This window comes from Sminthopsis crassicaudata, chromosome 2 (assembly GCF_048593235.1).
Source record: "Sminthopsis crassicaudata isolate SCR6 chromosome 2, ASM4859323v1, whole genome shotgun sequence".
Taxonomy (NCBI): domain Eukaryota; kingdom Metazoa; phylum Chordata; class Mammalia; order Dasyuromorphia; family Dasyuridae; genus Sminthopsis; species Sminthopsis crassicaudata.
In genome coordinates this window covers 613,663,549-613,678,597 of record NC_133618.1, presented here as the reverse complement: position 1 = coordinate 613,678,597, position 15,049 = coordinate 613,663,549, and the positions used below count along the sequence as shown (strand labels likewise).

The following is a 15,049-nucleotide window of genomic DNA, read 5'->3' as shown; positions in this document are numbered from 1 at the left end:
GGTCATAGTTTTGAAAGCTTTATTTCTGTAGGGATTAACTATAGATATTTGGCTTATATTCCCACTTTTTTTTTCCCCTCAATTTTCCTGTATATATTTTACATGACTTTCATAAATTATATAGCCTTCCATATCAAACACAGGAATCAAATGCCTCATTGTCTTATAGTACTTTTATAACTCAGTGACTGATCTTTCCTGATGTTTTTGTAAGAAAGTTTTAAGAGGAATTTTTTACTTTTCTAAATATAACCTATGAAACCACAGATTAAATAGATGTTACAAACTTTTAACTACTTCCTATATCCAAAGAACCAAGAAACCATTTATTGTCAAAACAAAAACTAAATGCGTTATTTTTAAAGATAGTTCATGGCTCTTTTATGGGAATGATATTCAAAAACCTCATGAACAAAGCTGAGTTATGTTCTTCAAATTAAATCAAAGACAATTCTAGATGCTGCTATGGTCATATGACAACAATAGCTAGCATTTATATAATGCTTTAAGGTTTGCAAAGGGCTTTATAAATAATATCTCATTTTATCCTCCCAACAACCCTAAAAAGAAGGTATTGTTATCATTGTCATTATCACTGTCATCATCTCCTATTTCAACTTGTCTTCATATATAAGGGTATGTATGTATATATGTTGTTTTTTCTATTCTATTAAGAAATTTTAAATAAAATTAAATTCTAAGCTGCTTTTTAAAATAATGGAACAAAACCATGAATCCTGAATTTTCGGAAGAAAAATCCTTATGAGGGAACAAACCAACTTAGCAACTGAGAGATGGCAAAAACACAGTCTGGCCTTCTATCCTGATGGAGGTATCAGAAAAGTACTAAAAAACAACCATTTCCTAAATTCTTGAAAGTAGTCATTCTAATTACATGCACACACATGCGAGAGTGCATGTGTGTACACATATTTCGTGCATCTAAATTAAACTTTTTTCCTTTAATGTTTTAAGTTGTTGATAAACGGAAGACAACTATTTAGCATTTATTGAATCTTCTCTTAAATATAAATCTGTACCAATCAACAAGTATTTATGATTTACTTATAAGTTCCTTGCTTTTTTCTATATTACTATGACTACTGGGCAGGACTAAATTTTGCTTTTATTAGAACAGAGTACAGGGAATGTGAGAAATAGAGGAGGTTTACAACCAAGCTGAGTATACTTTGGTATAAATTGACCTAAATAAATAAACAAACAAACAAACAAACAAATAAATAAATAAATAAATGAATAATGGTATATACCATTCACTCTTTGAGTAAAAAGACAGCATGTCTAATTTTGTACAAAAATCACCATACTCAACACAATAGGTCTCACAGGAGTGACTTTTCTTAAAGTAATCTTTTAAACACTTTCTATTAGTTATAAAAACTGTATTACAATGAGGTTCCTCTAATTCAGGAAATATATATACTACAAGAAAATAGTTTGAGTACTTCCATGTTTAATGAGTTATTTTCTAAGTCACTCTAAAGGAACATCTTCAGTTTTTAAAGTCTGTCAATTTCAACTCAAGAAATAGAAAGGAATGACAATATTGCTAAGAAAGATTTTGTAATTGTCATTCAGCTAAAAATAATTTATACAAAATACAAGGAGGTTTCTACTACTGACATATAAAATTCTCCTGCTCTCTGGGGGCATGATGGGAACAATTAGTAGTGGCAAAATCATTTAGGCCCTTCTTTAAATCTACTTCCATTTCAGCTTAGAATTTCATGTGAGCACCATTCATCTTTAATAAATTCCAAGGAAAAGGGAAAAATCCCAACTTTTAATGTTAAATAATTCTTCTTTGAATTACATTGTAATAAAAGGTCAGTATTCCTGGAAGTGCTGATTTGTATTTGCTTTGCTTATTTCAAGTGGAATGTCTACTAAAGAAATCTTGTATTCTTAAATATAACCCAATTCTCTTTTCATCTTTTTTTAAATTGCCATTCAAATCAGGACATCCCCAGACCGGGCACCTGGTAGGGCTCTGGCCCTACATATCTGTCAAAATCTTGGCCCTTTCATTAATCAATTAAACTTCATAACAACTTCAATTCTTGAATCCCTTGCCCCACCTGCCCTATGACCATTCAAAGCTTTCTAAATTTCCCCTTTATTCACCCACTTTCTCTACTTGCATTATGGTAGACACCTATCTCTCATGTAGTTTAATGTTAAACACAGAGAGGGGAAGTAATTGCACTCTGCTGCCCAAATCCACTATAAATTAATGTGACCCAATCTCACTTGGGCCTTCACTCTACTCATTAATTATTCTACTCTTCCTTCATGTCTCTCACTACATCTACTTCAAACTCTGATCTTCATAACACTACATTATACATCAGTCACATCCTTTTTAATCAGAGGACTTCAATTTGGCTTAACTGAAGAAAACTGAAGCTGCTGCTTTTCCTTGAAGTCATAATTCTAAGCACCCCAGCATCCTCTTCCTCATCTTCGTTGTTGCAGTCTGAGATGAGAATCTTTCCCCTTGCCAATGCCAATCCTCTATGACTTTGATATCATGCTCTCCTGCTTCCTGGGAGTATATCCATTCAAATATGCCTTCTTTAATTGTTCTCTCTATATCTAATGGCTCTTTCCCTGTTGTCTTTAAATGTGTCCAAATATCCCCTATCCTTAAAAGTACCTTCCCCAGATCTTCAAAAATTATCAGCCTCTTCTCCCTTTCAAAAAAACAAAACAAAACAAAAAACAGCTGTCTATACATTATTGCCTTCACTCTCACCTCCCAATCACTCCTCAACTGAAATCTTTTCCACCCTTACCACTTGATAGACACTGCTCTAAAATCATTAATCTCTTTATTACTAATTTCGATAATTTTTTCTCTGAACTCATTCTTTTTGACTTCTCTTCAGTATTTAACAATATTGACTCTCCTTGCTTGGCTTTCATGATTCTGTTCAGTTAAGGTTTTCTTTCTAGATCGGAACAATCCTCGGTCTCCTTTACAAGTTCATCATCACCCATGTCCCACACCCTGGGATAATGGTTCACTCCAGTTTGGGTTCTTTTCTTTTCTGTCCCTCTGATTTTGGAAATCAACTTCTTAGGGATCCAATTATTATCTCCCTGAAGCAGACTACAAAAATCTATAAATCTAGTCCTCCTTCCTCTTCTAAGCTCCACTCCAACACCTCCAATTACCTACTACACATTCTACCCATATGTCCCAGATGTATCTCAAACTCAAAAAAAACAAAACAAAACAAAACAAAAAAACTCAAAAATTAAAAAAAAAAAAAATACTCGATGACCTCAAGGAGTTTATATTCTCCTGGGGTGGGGCAAGGGGAGAGGAATGCAACATTGGACTTTGTTAGTATATAAATTAACATTTGAGAAAGGAAAAATTCAGAAAGATTTCTGATATATGCAATTCACTATTACCACCTTACCAAATTTTCTCTTTCTAATTTCTCTGTTTAGGCCCCTAGTATTCCTCTGTCACTCAAGGTTTGTAAATTCTAGGTTAATGGAGAGACAGCATTATGCACTAGACAGACATAAAGAACATAAGACTTAAGCCAGCAAAACCTGGCTTCAAATTCTACAACATTTAGTGCCTGTGGTAAATCACTTAATTGCTGTGCCCCATTTCTTCATTTTTAAAATGATTGAGTTGAATATGAATATCTCTAAGGTCCCTTCCAGTTTTGTAACCATGAGGCTGTGATCTTCAATTCTTTTTTCCACTTACCCCTCCTTCCCCACATGCAATTAGTTCTTCACCTTGTTCAGCCCACCTATTCAGTATCTCTCACATTATTCCCCTTCCTCTTTACTATCACAACCACCCTACCTCAATTCCTTATCACTTCTCCCCTCAGATTTCCTGAACACAGCTTTTCCCTTCTTTAATCCAATCTCCACAGGGCTACCAAGTGCATATTCCTAAAACAAAGGTCTCACACTGCTACTCTCATACCACAGAAGATTCAATGGCTTCCAACTGACTTTAGGATTAAATTATAAGTTCCTCTGCTTGACAAGGAAAGTCCTCCATAATCTAGCTTCAATTTGATGATTAAATTACTCTAGTCACACTGGCCTCTTGGCTGTTGCCCAGCCCAACATTCCATCTTCTACTTCTATGCCTTTGCAACCTCACAACCTTGGAATACTGTTTTCCTCAATTCTGGTGCTCAGAATTCTTTCCTCCCAGCAAGATGGCTTTCTTGCCTCCTCCAGTTGTTGGTTTCTCTCTTTTCCAAACACTTTGAATATAATTTGCATAGATCTTTTAGGTCTTATCTGAGAACATGCTATAACGTCTTCATATCATGTAAGCTCCTTGAAGGAACAGGCTCTGAATCACATTTCTTTTTCTACCCCAAGTCCCCAGCACAGGGCCTAGCACATGCAGGCATTTAATAGATGCTTGTTGGTTGATTATGGCCTAAAAAAAGGATAGAAAAGAATGATTCATTTTGTATTGTGGAGCAAGAAATAATGAACATCAACTTAGAATAAATACTTAGACCTGGTCTGTCAAAAAAGGAGGATAAGATATGGAGGCAAATAAAGATTTCAAAAGGGAATTCTCAAAAGATTCAATTGTATTCCAAGTACCAGTTCAAGCAGCTGGGTGGATATGGTGCTTTGGGCTCTGGGCTTGGAATCAGGAAGATTTCAATTCAACTTTGGACCAAGTAACTCCCCAGCTTTAGGACAGTGTGCAATTCTATCTGCTTCATTTTCTTCATCTGTAAAGTGGGATAATAAAAGTACCTAATTCCCAGGATGATGTGAGAATCAAATGAGATAATAATTGTAAAGAACTTAGCACAAGAACAGGCATAGAGTATGGACTACATAAATGCTACTTATGATTATTATAACTGATAATTGGGCAAAAGAAGAAGAAAAACGATTAAAAATTGAACATGGTTTCCCCTCCTTGCAGCATTATAATTTTAGTTAATTCTAAAAGTCCATTTTAAAATTACCACAGTTTCATCATATCTTTTAAATAAAAATACATAACTAGAAAAAAAGAACACAAAACAGGAAGCTTAATAAAACCATTAAGTAATGTTCAAATATCAACCTGTACCAGTCATTTAAATTAAGGGAATATCAGACCACATTCACTTTCCCACACCTCAAAAAAGCATGTCATAAAATGTCAGCCCCCCCTTTCTATAAAATTGCCTGACTTCACCAGTTTCTTTCCTAACACTAAATACTCATCAAGTATCTAAGAGAATGGATTCTTGTTTTGGTAGGATTTGGACTAGATAGTCTCTGAAGGCCCTTCTAACCTTGAGATTCTGTGATAATGCTAATGTATCTGGATATGGGGAAGAGAAGCCAAAAAACATGCTCATCTCTCAAGTATGAGACTATAAAAAGATTACTACAAATAAAAAGTTCACTGATGATGTCATAAAATGATAAAGCACATGGAGGGTTTTGATTTTCAATTTTCTTTTCCCAAAATTAAGATATAAACATAGTGGAATGGAATAGGAATAATGACTGAATAAACTTAAGTCAATATTTCTAAAAAAAGAAAAAAGACATCAACGAGAAAAACACTTTCACTGCCTCAAAATAAAATTACTGCTAGTTATAGGAGAGAGGTCTCTCTTATCAATCCGTTTTAGTTGACTGGCTCTCAGACCAAAACACAGCAGTCAGCAGCAAAGAAGCATCTCAAATCTGGTCAACATCTGGGGCAGAACAACTATGGAGAAAAAAGGAAAAAGAAAATGCTTGCTGACAACTTGTCAAGATTATACCCTAGAAACTGCACCACTGTCAGTCTACAATCAGCGCCTGTCTGCACTGAGAGACAGAAGCTACCCAGATCCAGAGGTTCTCTGTCAAAGGCTTTTCTGAATAGACACAGATGAGAAACATAGAGTGTGATCTGGTCAGTATCACCATTATAAAGGCTGTCAAAATGACTCATTTTGTTGTTCCTACTCAGTTATTATGCTTCTGAAACTGAAAATCAACTCAGGGTATATAGAAAAGAAGGAAAATTCCTTCACTCCCTGAAGTCAGCCAAAAGAAAGGGAACCATTTCTGTTATTATTCACCTACCTGTAGCATGCCTTGTCCATTTCCTTCTATGGTACCTTCATAAGTTACGTGTAATCGAGTTAATTTTTTTTCACACCTACAATTAAAAAGATTTTCTTTTAAGTTGGTAAAAGAATTTTTCACTAAATACAAAGGACCTACTATCACGTTTTTGTCTTTTTTTTTTTTTTTTAAACAAGCCAAATGGTATATATGAAAAGATTCAATAAATCCCACATGATTTTCTCAGTGGCTCTATTTTCATTAGTTTGTTAATTATATTTTTCTTTTTGGTGAAAATGAAGGCAACAGAAATTCTGATCTACTGTATTCTTTTATTCATAAGGTTGTTAAATTGACTTACTGCCTTTAAGTTATCCAGAAAACATAATCATTCTCCTCTTTCACAAAGAGCAGTCACTGACATGTTTACCTAGGCTGAATTTAAATTAAAACCAAAGACGTTTTGAATTCAGCCACATGTTAATATTTACTTTTTCTGTTTTCCATTTCTTTAGGAAACCATATGGATTATAATAAAGAGAAATAGACTACCTTAGCATAGGATATTAAAAAACCAAAGTACTGGATTGATTAAGAGAGGCATAGTAAAAAGAGTCCTAGAATCACAGATCTAGAGCTATTAAGAACCTTAGAAATCATCTAGACCACCCCTCTCATTTTACAGATAAGGAAACAGACTCACCAAGAATAAATGACTTGCCCAAAGGCACACAAATAGGAAGCAGAGAGTAACACTCAAAGTCATTTCCCCTGGCTCCAGAGCTGTGCAATTAGTCATACCTTCCTCTAATAACCTCATTGCCTCCCATATCAGGAGTAAGAATGCCTCAACCCATACCTCTGCTATACTACTTACTACACATATAATCTTCACTTCTAAAAAACTATTTTCTCAACTGTAAATTAAGAAGATTAAACTAAATTATCTCTAAGTTACCTTCTAAGTCTAAATCCTATCATTTTATAAATAAGAATCAATTCCTACCTATCATTTAAAGTACGAATGAAATGCTAACACCTCCAGAAAGGTTTTTCTGATTTTCTCCTTCCCTTATCCAAGACTGTAATGACTTTTGTTCCCAACTTGGGCCTCATCCAGAAGTGTGTTGATTAATATTTAATAATCAGCTCTCCCCAAATTTAAAAAAAAAATTGCCTACACAATATGCCTTTAGGTTTAATATGAAATATTAATATTTCCTTCATTACTTTCTTAGACTAGATAATTAACAAACCAATAAATCAAGCTGATTTGTAACATTTGTCAGTTTCTGAGAAGTAACTGACTGAAAATTTAACAATTAAGTTGTATGAGCTGGTATGAGTTGGTTCTGGCATACTCGATTACCCAATATTTTTTTTCTAGCCTTATTCATGTATTTATCATGTAAATATATATTATATTAGAGCCACCTATATGTGTCAATTAGACTGTAAGCTCCATGATGCCAGGGTGTATCTTTTTTTCTTTTTTTTTCTGAGGCAATTGGGATTAAATGACCTGCCTAGGGTCACACAGCTAGGAAGTGTTAAGTGTCTGAGACCACATTTGAATTCAGGTCTTCCTGACTACAAGGCTGGTACTCTGTCCACTGTGCCACCTAGTGGCCCCTGTCAAGGTCTATCTTAAGTAAGCTTCAAATCTCTTAGAAGTAAACATAATGCTTTACATAGCAGGTGCCTAACAAATACTTGATTACTTGACCTGATGAAAAGCTCCTTATTTGTTGAAAAATGATAAAGATATCATCTTCAAAGTCACAAACAAAGCTATAGGATAAGGATATGACTAGAGAAAACAATCATAACTGAGTATTATTTCTCTATTTCCTTTTGCTTTCAATGAGAACCAAATTCATATACAAAATATGCTCTATCCAATTGACTAACTTCTTATATAATATGCAACAGACAATAGATATGATGAGGTCATATTCTTCAATTTCATCCTTTATCACTTATTTTTCCAATTCCTTTCTGCTAGAAAAGCTATCATGAAAAGACTTGACAGTATAATTCAGCAAAATTAATTCAGGTTTTAGAATCAGACTCCATAGAATATTAATTCTAACTGTGATGCCAACTTTCAATAGTTGGTGTTGATCCCCCCAAATATGATGCTAATAAATACAACATGATATAGTAGGAAGAGAGATGGATTTGGAGTTTGAGAATGAGTTGAAATTGTACTTCTTACATTTTCTAGCAATTCCACAATCTCCAGGTTTCAATTTCCTCACCTTAAGGGATTGGAAAAGATAACCACTAGGTTTCCTTATAGCTCCAAATCCATGATCTTAAATTTGTTTGAAGGATTCTAACACCCCTCTCCTCTCCTCACTTGATCCTTTCCCACATACTACTTACTTTAATCATATATTTCTTGTATTTAAGAGGGAGAAAAAGTTTTACACTTGAAGCTCAAGCTCCTTCACTCCTATGCCCCACTCCATTAACAGCCAACAGTTGCTCACTGTTGATAATTGCAAGGGAATGTCAACCTTGATTTAGCATGTTGTAAAGTCTTTTAAACTCTCCATGTCTTACTTATAAATTGGACAGTGTTGGAGTAGGCCAATCAACAACAACAATGGTGGCAAACTGAGCAACCATGCTCTCAGAGGAAAGTTTCCTAGTGTGATAGTTTTGCTGTCACATTGACGCCAGCTATTCTGACCCATTTCTGCCATGTCTGTCTTTCCTGCCACAAGATGCTGAGGGAAGAGACAGTGGATCCTTTGGACCTCTTCATGTTTCTGTATCAGCAGGGGGACAGAGGTTCCTCCATGCCCCTAATCAGTCTGTGCTAATTTGTTATTTCTTAATGAGTCTCTTGCTTAACTTTCTACTAAGACAGCATAGTTTAACTTAAAGTAAAAATACTGGCTATTTAGCTATAACTTTCTATTTCAAAAATACCGTATTTTTCTTAAGTTATCCTCAGCTGAGTCCTTTTCTGGAAATAAATATAATTTAGATAAAGATTATATCTTTATATAAATCTGTACACATATCCACGTATGAATATAAGAGATTGATATATAGCATTCACAGGAAACTATTTTATGTAATCTTTATAATGAAGAGTTTAAAAATCATCAATATGAATTCATTTCTGGTTGTTAATTAATATACAAACTAAAATGCCAATCATTTATTGAGCATATAGGACTTCCAAAGTGCACAGCAACATGAGTGAAATAACACAGCTTCACCTCTACTATACTGTGATCTAGCTTTGAAGATGAAATGCTTAGGTATGTTTCAATAACCAAATTGACTCTCATGTTATAAAACTTTTCCAATTATTTTAATGATAATAATACTATACCTTTGTGAAATACTTCCCTACATCCATAGAATGTTATTTTTATACTTTAGCACAATGCCTGGCACATAGTAGGCACTTAATAAATAATAAAAGACTGACAGGTTTATTGACTATTCTTCCCATGTAAGATATGAAAAACCAAGTGCACATGATCAGAGAAGCACAAGCAAATCTAAAGAAATCTCAGAAGTCATTTAGTTCAATCTGTTCATTTTCCAAATGAAAAAAAAAAGCTTCAGAGAAGGTTAATGGACATGTTCAACATCACTGTGACTTAGCATGGGATGGCACAAAGATTCAAACTCAGATCCTCAGAATCAAACCTCAGTGCTCTCTCCACTGGACCACAACAACTCTCCAGAAAATATTCCCTTTGTAACTTATGATAATAAGACCAACTTTGGAATGCTAGATTCATTTCTGGGAATGACATTTTAGATTAAATGATTAAATAATGAGCATCAAAGCAAATGAAAGATCTCAAGCAGTTGCATTAATTCTGGGTGATTATTCTAGAGAAAGCAAAGGGCAAGATCACAGAGAAGCCATCAAAACTCGGAAGGGCCATGACACGGATGAATGATTCACAGTTATATAAAACCTGGTAAGAAAGTTAGTATTAGAATGTGTAGAGGGTCATAGTCAGTGGAGAAACTCTGGGTGAGGTATAAGACCCTTCAGTCCAGAGGGAACCTGCTGACAATGTCTAATTCGGCTCCCCATCTCCGCTTTAGGCCTTCCTGAGAAGTCAGGGGGCAGTGACAACCTGTGTTGATTTTGAAGCAGAGTGATACCAGGTGAAAGAGTGATACCAGGTGGCAAACTACATACAATAGCAAGTTGTTTATGTGGTCACACATGCTCAGTGTTTTTTTTTTTTCTTTTTAAAAGGGGAAAGCCCTTGAAGTAAACGGACTCTACTTTCCCACCATTCTTGGGAGTCCCGCCTCATCACTTCTCCACTAGGAAGGTGTATTTTTAATCATCCCAGCATGGGGGCTCTAAAAAGCAATGGTATGTTTTGTCACCTCTAACTTGGGGGCTCTAGAAAGCAGGACACAACAAGAATGCTCATTCTGAAGACAAAGAAACGATATTTTGGACATGGTTGACTGTTCCTTGCCTAAGGACATTTACGGTGAAGCTTGAACTGGAATTCCGGTCTCTCTTACCTCTAAGTTCCATACTCTGCCCACAACACTAGTAGTGTTGAGAAGAAATGAATATGAGCTGAATATTCATTTAGGAACCATAAATAACATCTATGTGTATTGTATTTTTATTTATTTTGTTAAACATTTCCCAATTATGGGGGTGCTCTGGGGAGTGCCTGACACCTCTGGACTACATTGAGATGACTACAGAGCTATTGCAAAGAACAAAATGAGAAAGATGCTTGGTAAGTAGAGATGGACTTTAGGCAAATAAAACTATTTGAACTCTTACAGCTTACTGCTATATAGAGCTGCATGGTGTACAAAACAGTTCTAACAATCATATTGTTATCACAAAATGATATAGCCTGTTTTATCAGACATCTGTGTGCATCTATATACACTGTTTTGGTCCTCTAGCCTTTATCTTGAATACCATCATTAATGAGTTTATATATATATATATCCTCATGTGCATATGCTTGTACATGTGTATCTAACTGAAAATATGAGAGGTTAGTAAAGCACATTGGATACATAATTGCCCATGAATCAGGAAGATACTGTGGTTTTGTGATTATGAACAAGTCACTAAACTTCAATACCTTAAACAACTTTCTAAGATGATACATTACAGAAAGTGCTGACCTGAATGGCAAAAGGAGTTCCCTCACCTACAGCATATTCTCTCTACCAATCAAAGTCACAGGTCAGTTCCTAATACTATTACTACTTATGAAATGAGCAGCCTTACATGATATGCACGTATATACTATCAGTCAATCAATAAACATTCATTAAGTGCCTATCATGCGCTAAGTGCTTAACAAGTACTGAAGATACAAAGAAAAGCAACAACATTCCCAACATTTAGCTTAAAACAAATGTGTGTGTGTTTGTGTGTGTGTGTGTGTGTGTGTGTGTGTGTGTATGTATACACGTATACCACATACCTAGATGGTGCAGTAGAGAGGGAGCTGGGACTGAAGTTGGGGAAGAGCCGAGTTCAAATCTGATTTCTAACATTTAGTAGCTATGTGACAATTAGCAAAGTCATTTAATCTGCCTCAATTTATTCAAACATAAAATGTGTGTATAATAAATAACCAATTGTTGTAAGGATCCAATGAGATATTTATAGAGAACTTAGATTAATATCTAGCACATATTAAGTGTAATTTAGTAAATGTTGGTTCCTTCCTATATATGTTCAAGTGTACATATGCATATCCATGCACAATGAGCTCTTTATCAACAGAAATATTTAAGAGGAAGCTAGAAGTCATTTATCAGGAATGAAAAAGATTATTCAGTTGGAGATGGCATTGGATGTTCTCTAAGGTCTTTTCAAATGCTATCACTAAAATGCCTTACTTATTTTACTTAGCCTACTTTTTCCTGTAAGGTTGTGTTTCCTACACTTTATTAATCACTTCAACTACTTAATCACACCTAAGCAAAGTACTCTACTTCAAACCAACTTCAGTGTCTCCACTTGCTGGCAAGAAGATAACTAGCCCTTCAAGTGCCCCATCCTAGGGAGCTGTCCTCAAGTAGCTGCTACTAGAAGCAATCCCCTTTCATTATACAATTCCAAACAGAATAAACGAGGGCAATGATATGATAAAAAGCTAATTTTACAATGTAAATTTCAATTAATAATAGGTAGCAGCGTGCTATGTAAACCATAAGTATTAGCCCTGGCATCACAGTGACAACTATAGGACTAGGTAAAACAAGAAGTTTTTGCCCAATATTTAATGTTTATAGTTTTATACAGCACAGATATTAAGAGAGTAGCACTAGAAATACTTTATCATTAATGAAATTTTTCTTAAGTTAGAAAGTGTTATTGGTTCAAAAGAGGAAAAAAATTATTACAACTGCCCCAAATCAGAATGTGTTGCCTAATGAGATTAAATAAATTCAGTGCTACTTGAAGGTATTCAAGCATAGGCATTATGGTTATCTTCCAAAGAAGTTAAAAAAGGGAATGCTCTCTTTTCTCTCCATCCTCCCATCCCAAGAGTATAAGCTTCTTGAGGGGAAGGATGGTTTTTAACTGTCTTTATATTCTGAGATCTAAAGGTGCTTAATAAATGCTTCTTGAATTGAAATAAAAATAGTGGATATAAGACTAAAAAGATAACCTTCCAAATCTAACATTCCTAAGTAAATTATTGCATTTATTCATCTAGGCAATTTGGGGCAACCAAACATGAGTCAGAAGGGTCCCTGCTTTTAGGGATCTCAGAGTCTAGTATGGGAGACAACATTTATATATTTACAAACATATAAATTAAGGCTGAATGATTAAAATGCATGATAGCATCACAAAGTTATGGATGTTTACAAGAGGGAGATATCACTTGTGATTAGAGAATTATAGAAGGCTGTTCATGGAGAAGGTATCTGACGTTAGATCTTGAGCTAGGAATTTGAAAAGAAAGAAAAGAGTTTTATTCCCGTTAGGGATAATCATGTGAGCAAAGGTGGAGAAGTGTTAATTATAAGGCATTTACAGGAATGGTGAACAAGCTAGTTTAGTTGTATGTGAAGAGGAATTTTGGGAGAAATCTGAGAAGAAAGGTTAAGGACAAATAATGGAAGATCTTGAACAAAAACTTTAGTCTAAAGGAAATGGGAAGCCAAGATATTTTATCAAGGAAGTGACATGATCAGAATTCTTTCTGCCTTAGCAAGATTGACCTGTAAACAATATGGGGGAATAAAGCAATAAGGAGAGTTAGCAATGGAAAAACTATGATTGCAATAGTCCAAGAAAGAGGCAATGATGTTTAAAGTTGGGTTATGTCACCTCAATTTGTTAGGGGGTGAAAGATACTAACACTATCAGAAATTGAATTCCAAATGGATTAATAGTTGGATATGGGTGAGAAGGAGGGGGAGAAAAGGGACCATATAGCTATAAAATTCTGTAATTCTATGACAAGAAACTTTTTAGTCCATAAGATGCTATTGATATACATAGGCAATGTTCTTTACCTTTCCCATTCTGGAAAATCTTGAAGACTTTGTCTTGTAAATGTCACCAAGCCAGTAGGTTCTACAAAAGCAATAACAGAAAAAAAATGCAAATATATAAACATCCCACAAGTTTCAACATTTGCAAGTTTGTTTTTCAGATCATAAATAGATTTAAATATGATTATGGATCTGACCAGAAAAGCCAGTAACAGCAGAAATAATATATGCTCTTCTCTTTCTAAAACTCCTTCCCACAGTAAAAATTATGTATAGAAATACTATACAAAATATAAATAAATAAAATCAAGCAAAAAGAAGTCCTAACAATGGATTTGGCGTACTGATCGATTCAGATTTTTAAATTAAATTGTACATAAGTTGCAGTTTTTAAAGGATGCTTTTGGGTCAAGGCAGATAAATCAAAGGTTAAAATAATATGCAGTCCTAATAGTTGAATAGGAATGCTGATGCATATCAAGATGTTTGTGAGAAGAAAGAAAAAAGGATTTATCCTAAAGGATCCAACAACTTCCAGGGAAGGGAAAAAAGAAAAATTACTAATTGAGTAAATACTATTTTAAAAGAGATGCCCCTTTTGGTTTTAAGAAGTCACTTCTGAAAAATCAAGTAACAATCACAAATATATCATCAATTAAATTGATTCAAAGAGTAGAATTAAAACTTCTGAATAATTTTTTTTAAAAACAGTTTTTATAAAAGGAATTATGTCAGAAGCTATTAACTATAATGAAGATAGAACCCTAATAAAGGCTTACTAATTCCATTCCTAGTAAGCTTTATCATTGAAAAAATTCTCAATAACTAGCAATAATATCTCAATAATCCTACACAAGTTGAATCAGAAAATTAAATTTGTGAACAGAGCTTAAAAAAAAAAAGTTATAGAAGCAATGTCATTCCTTTTTTAGATGACAGAATAAGCTTTAAATATTTATATCTACAAAGAGTAATAGAGATAATCAAACTTCAATTTCTGGATAAACAGCCTTTTTAGATACTAATATTGTTCTGTCATCTAATCTTGTCGTTTAATGGATAAGAAATAATAAGTTGTAACTTCCTACATTAATACTAAGACAAAGAAAAACTAATAGCTCAATATAAACTGGTGAAGAGACAAGTAAATCCAAAGAAAATCAGGAAGAATGGCCTTTTGAACATGTCACTGATAAAGGTACCAACAGAGATCACATAGTATCATATATATCACATATGCCATAGAGATCACAGGATCATATAAAACATACTATTTCCTATAAACAATATCTTTTATTTAATTAATTATTCCAGTTTTAAAATTACTATATATTACTACATTATATATTTTTAAATAATTGAATATGACAGGGGACAGCTATGTAGCGCAGTGGATAGAGCACCAGTCAGGAAGTTCAAATCTGTTCTCAGACACTTAACACTTAGCTGTATGATCCTGGGCAAGTTACTTAAC

At 34.2% G+C, this 15,049-nt stretch overlaps 1 protein-coding gene across 3 annotated transcripts in view; it reads right to left on the bottom strand.

Moving 5' to 3' along the window:
- The window catches only part of PARG (poly(ADP-ribose) glycohydrolase), a 116,771-nt gene that overhangs the window by 34,592 nt on the left and 67,130 nt on the right, over positions 1-15,049 (bottom strand). For all 3 annotated transcript variants that reach the window (XM_074296085.1, XM_074296087.1, XM_074296088.1), the window contains 2 exons: positions 13,597-13,657; positions 6,103-6,178 (listed from right to left, as the gene is read on the bottom strand). In XM_074296085.1, coding sequence (XP_074152186.1) covers positions 6,103-6,178; positions 13,597-13,657 — 137 coding nt within the window. The remainder of the gene's footprint in view (positions 1-6,102; positions 6,179-13,596; positions 13,658-15,049) is intronic.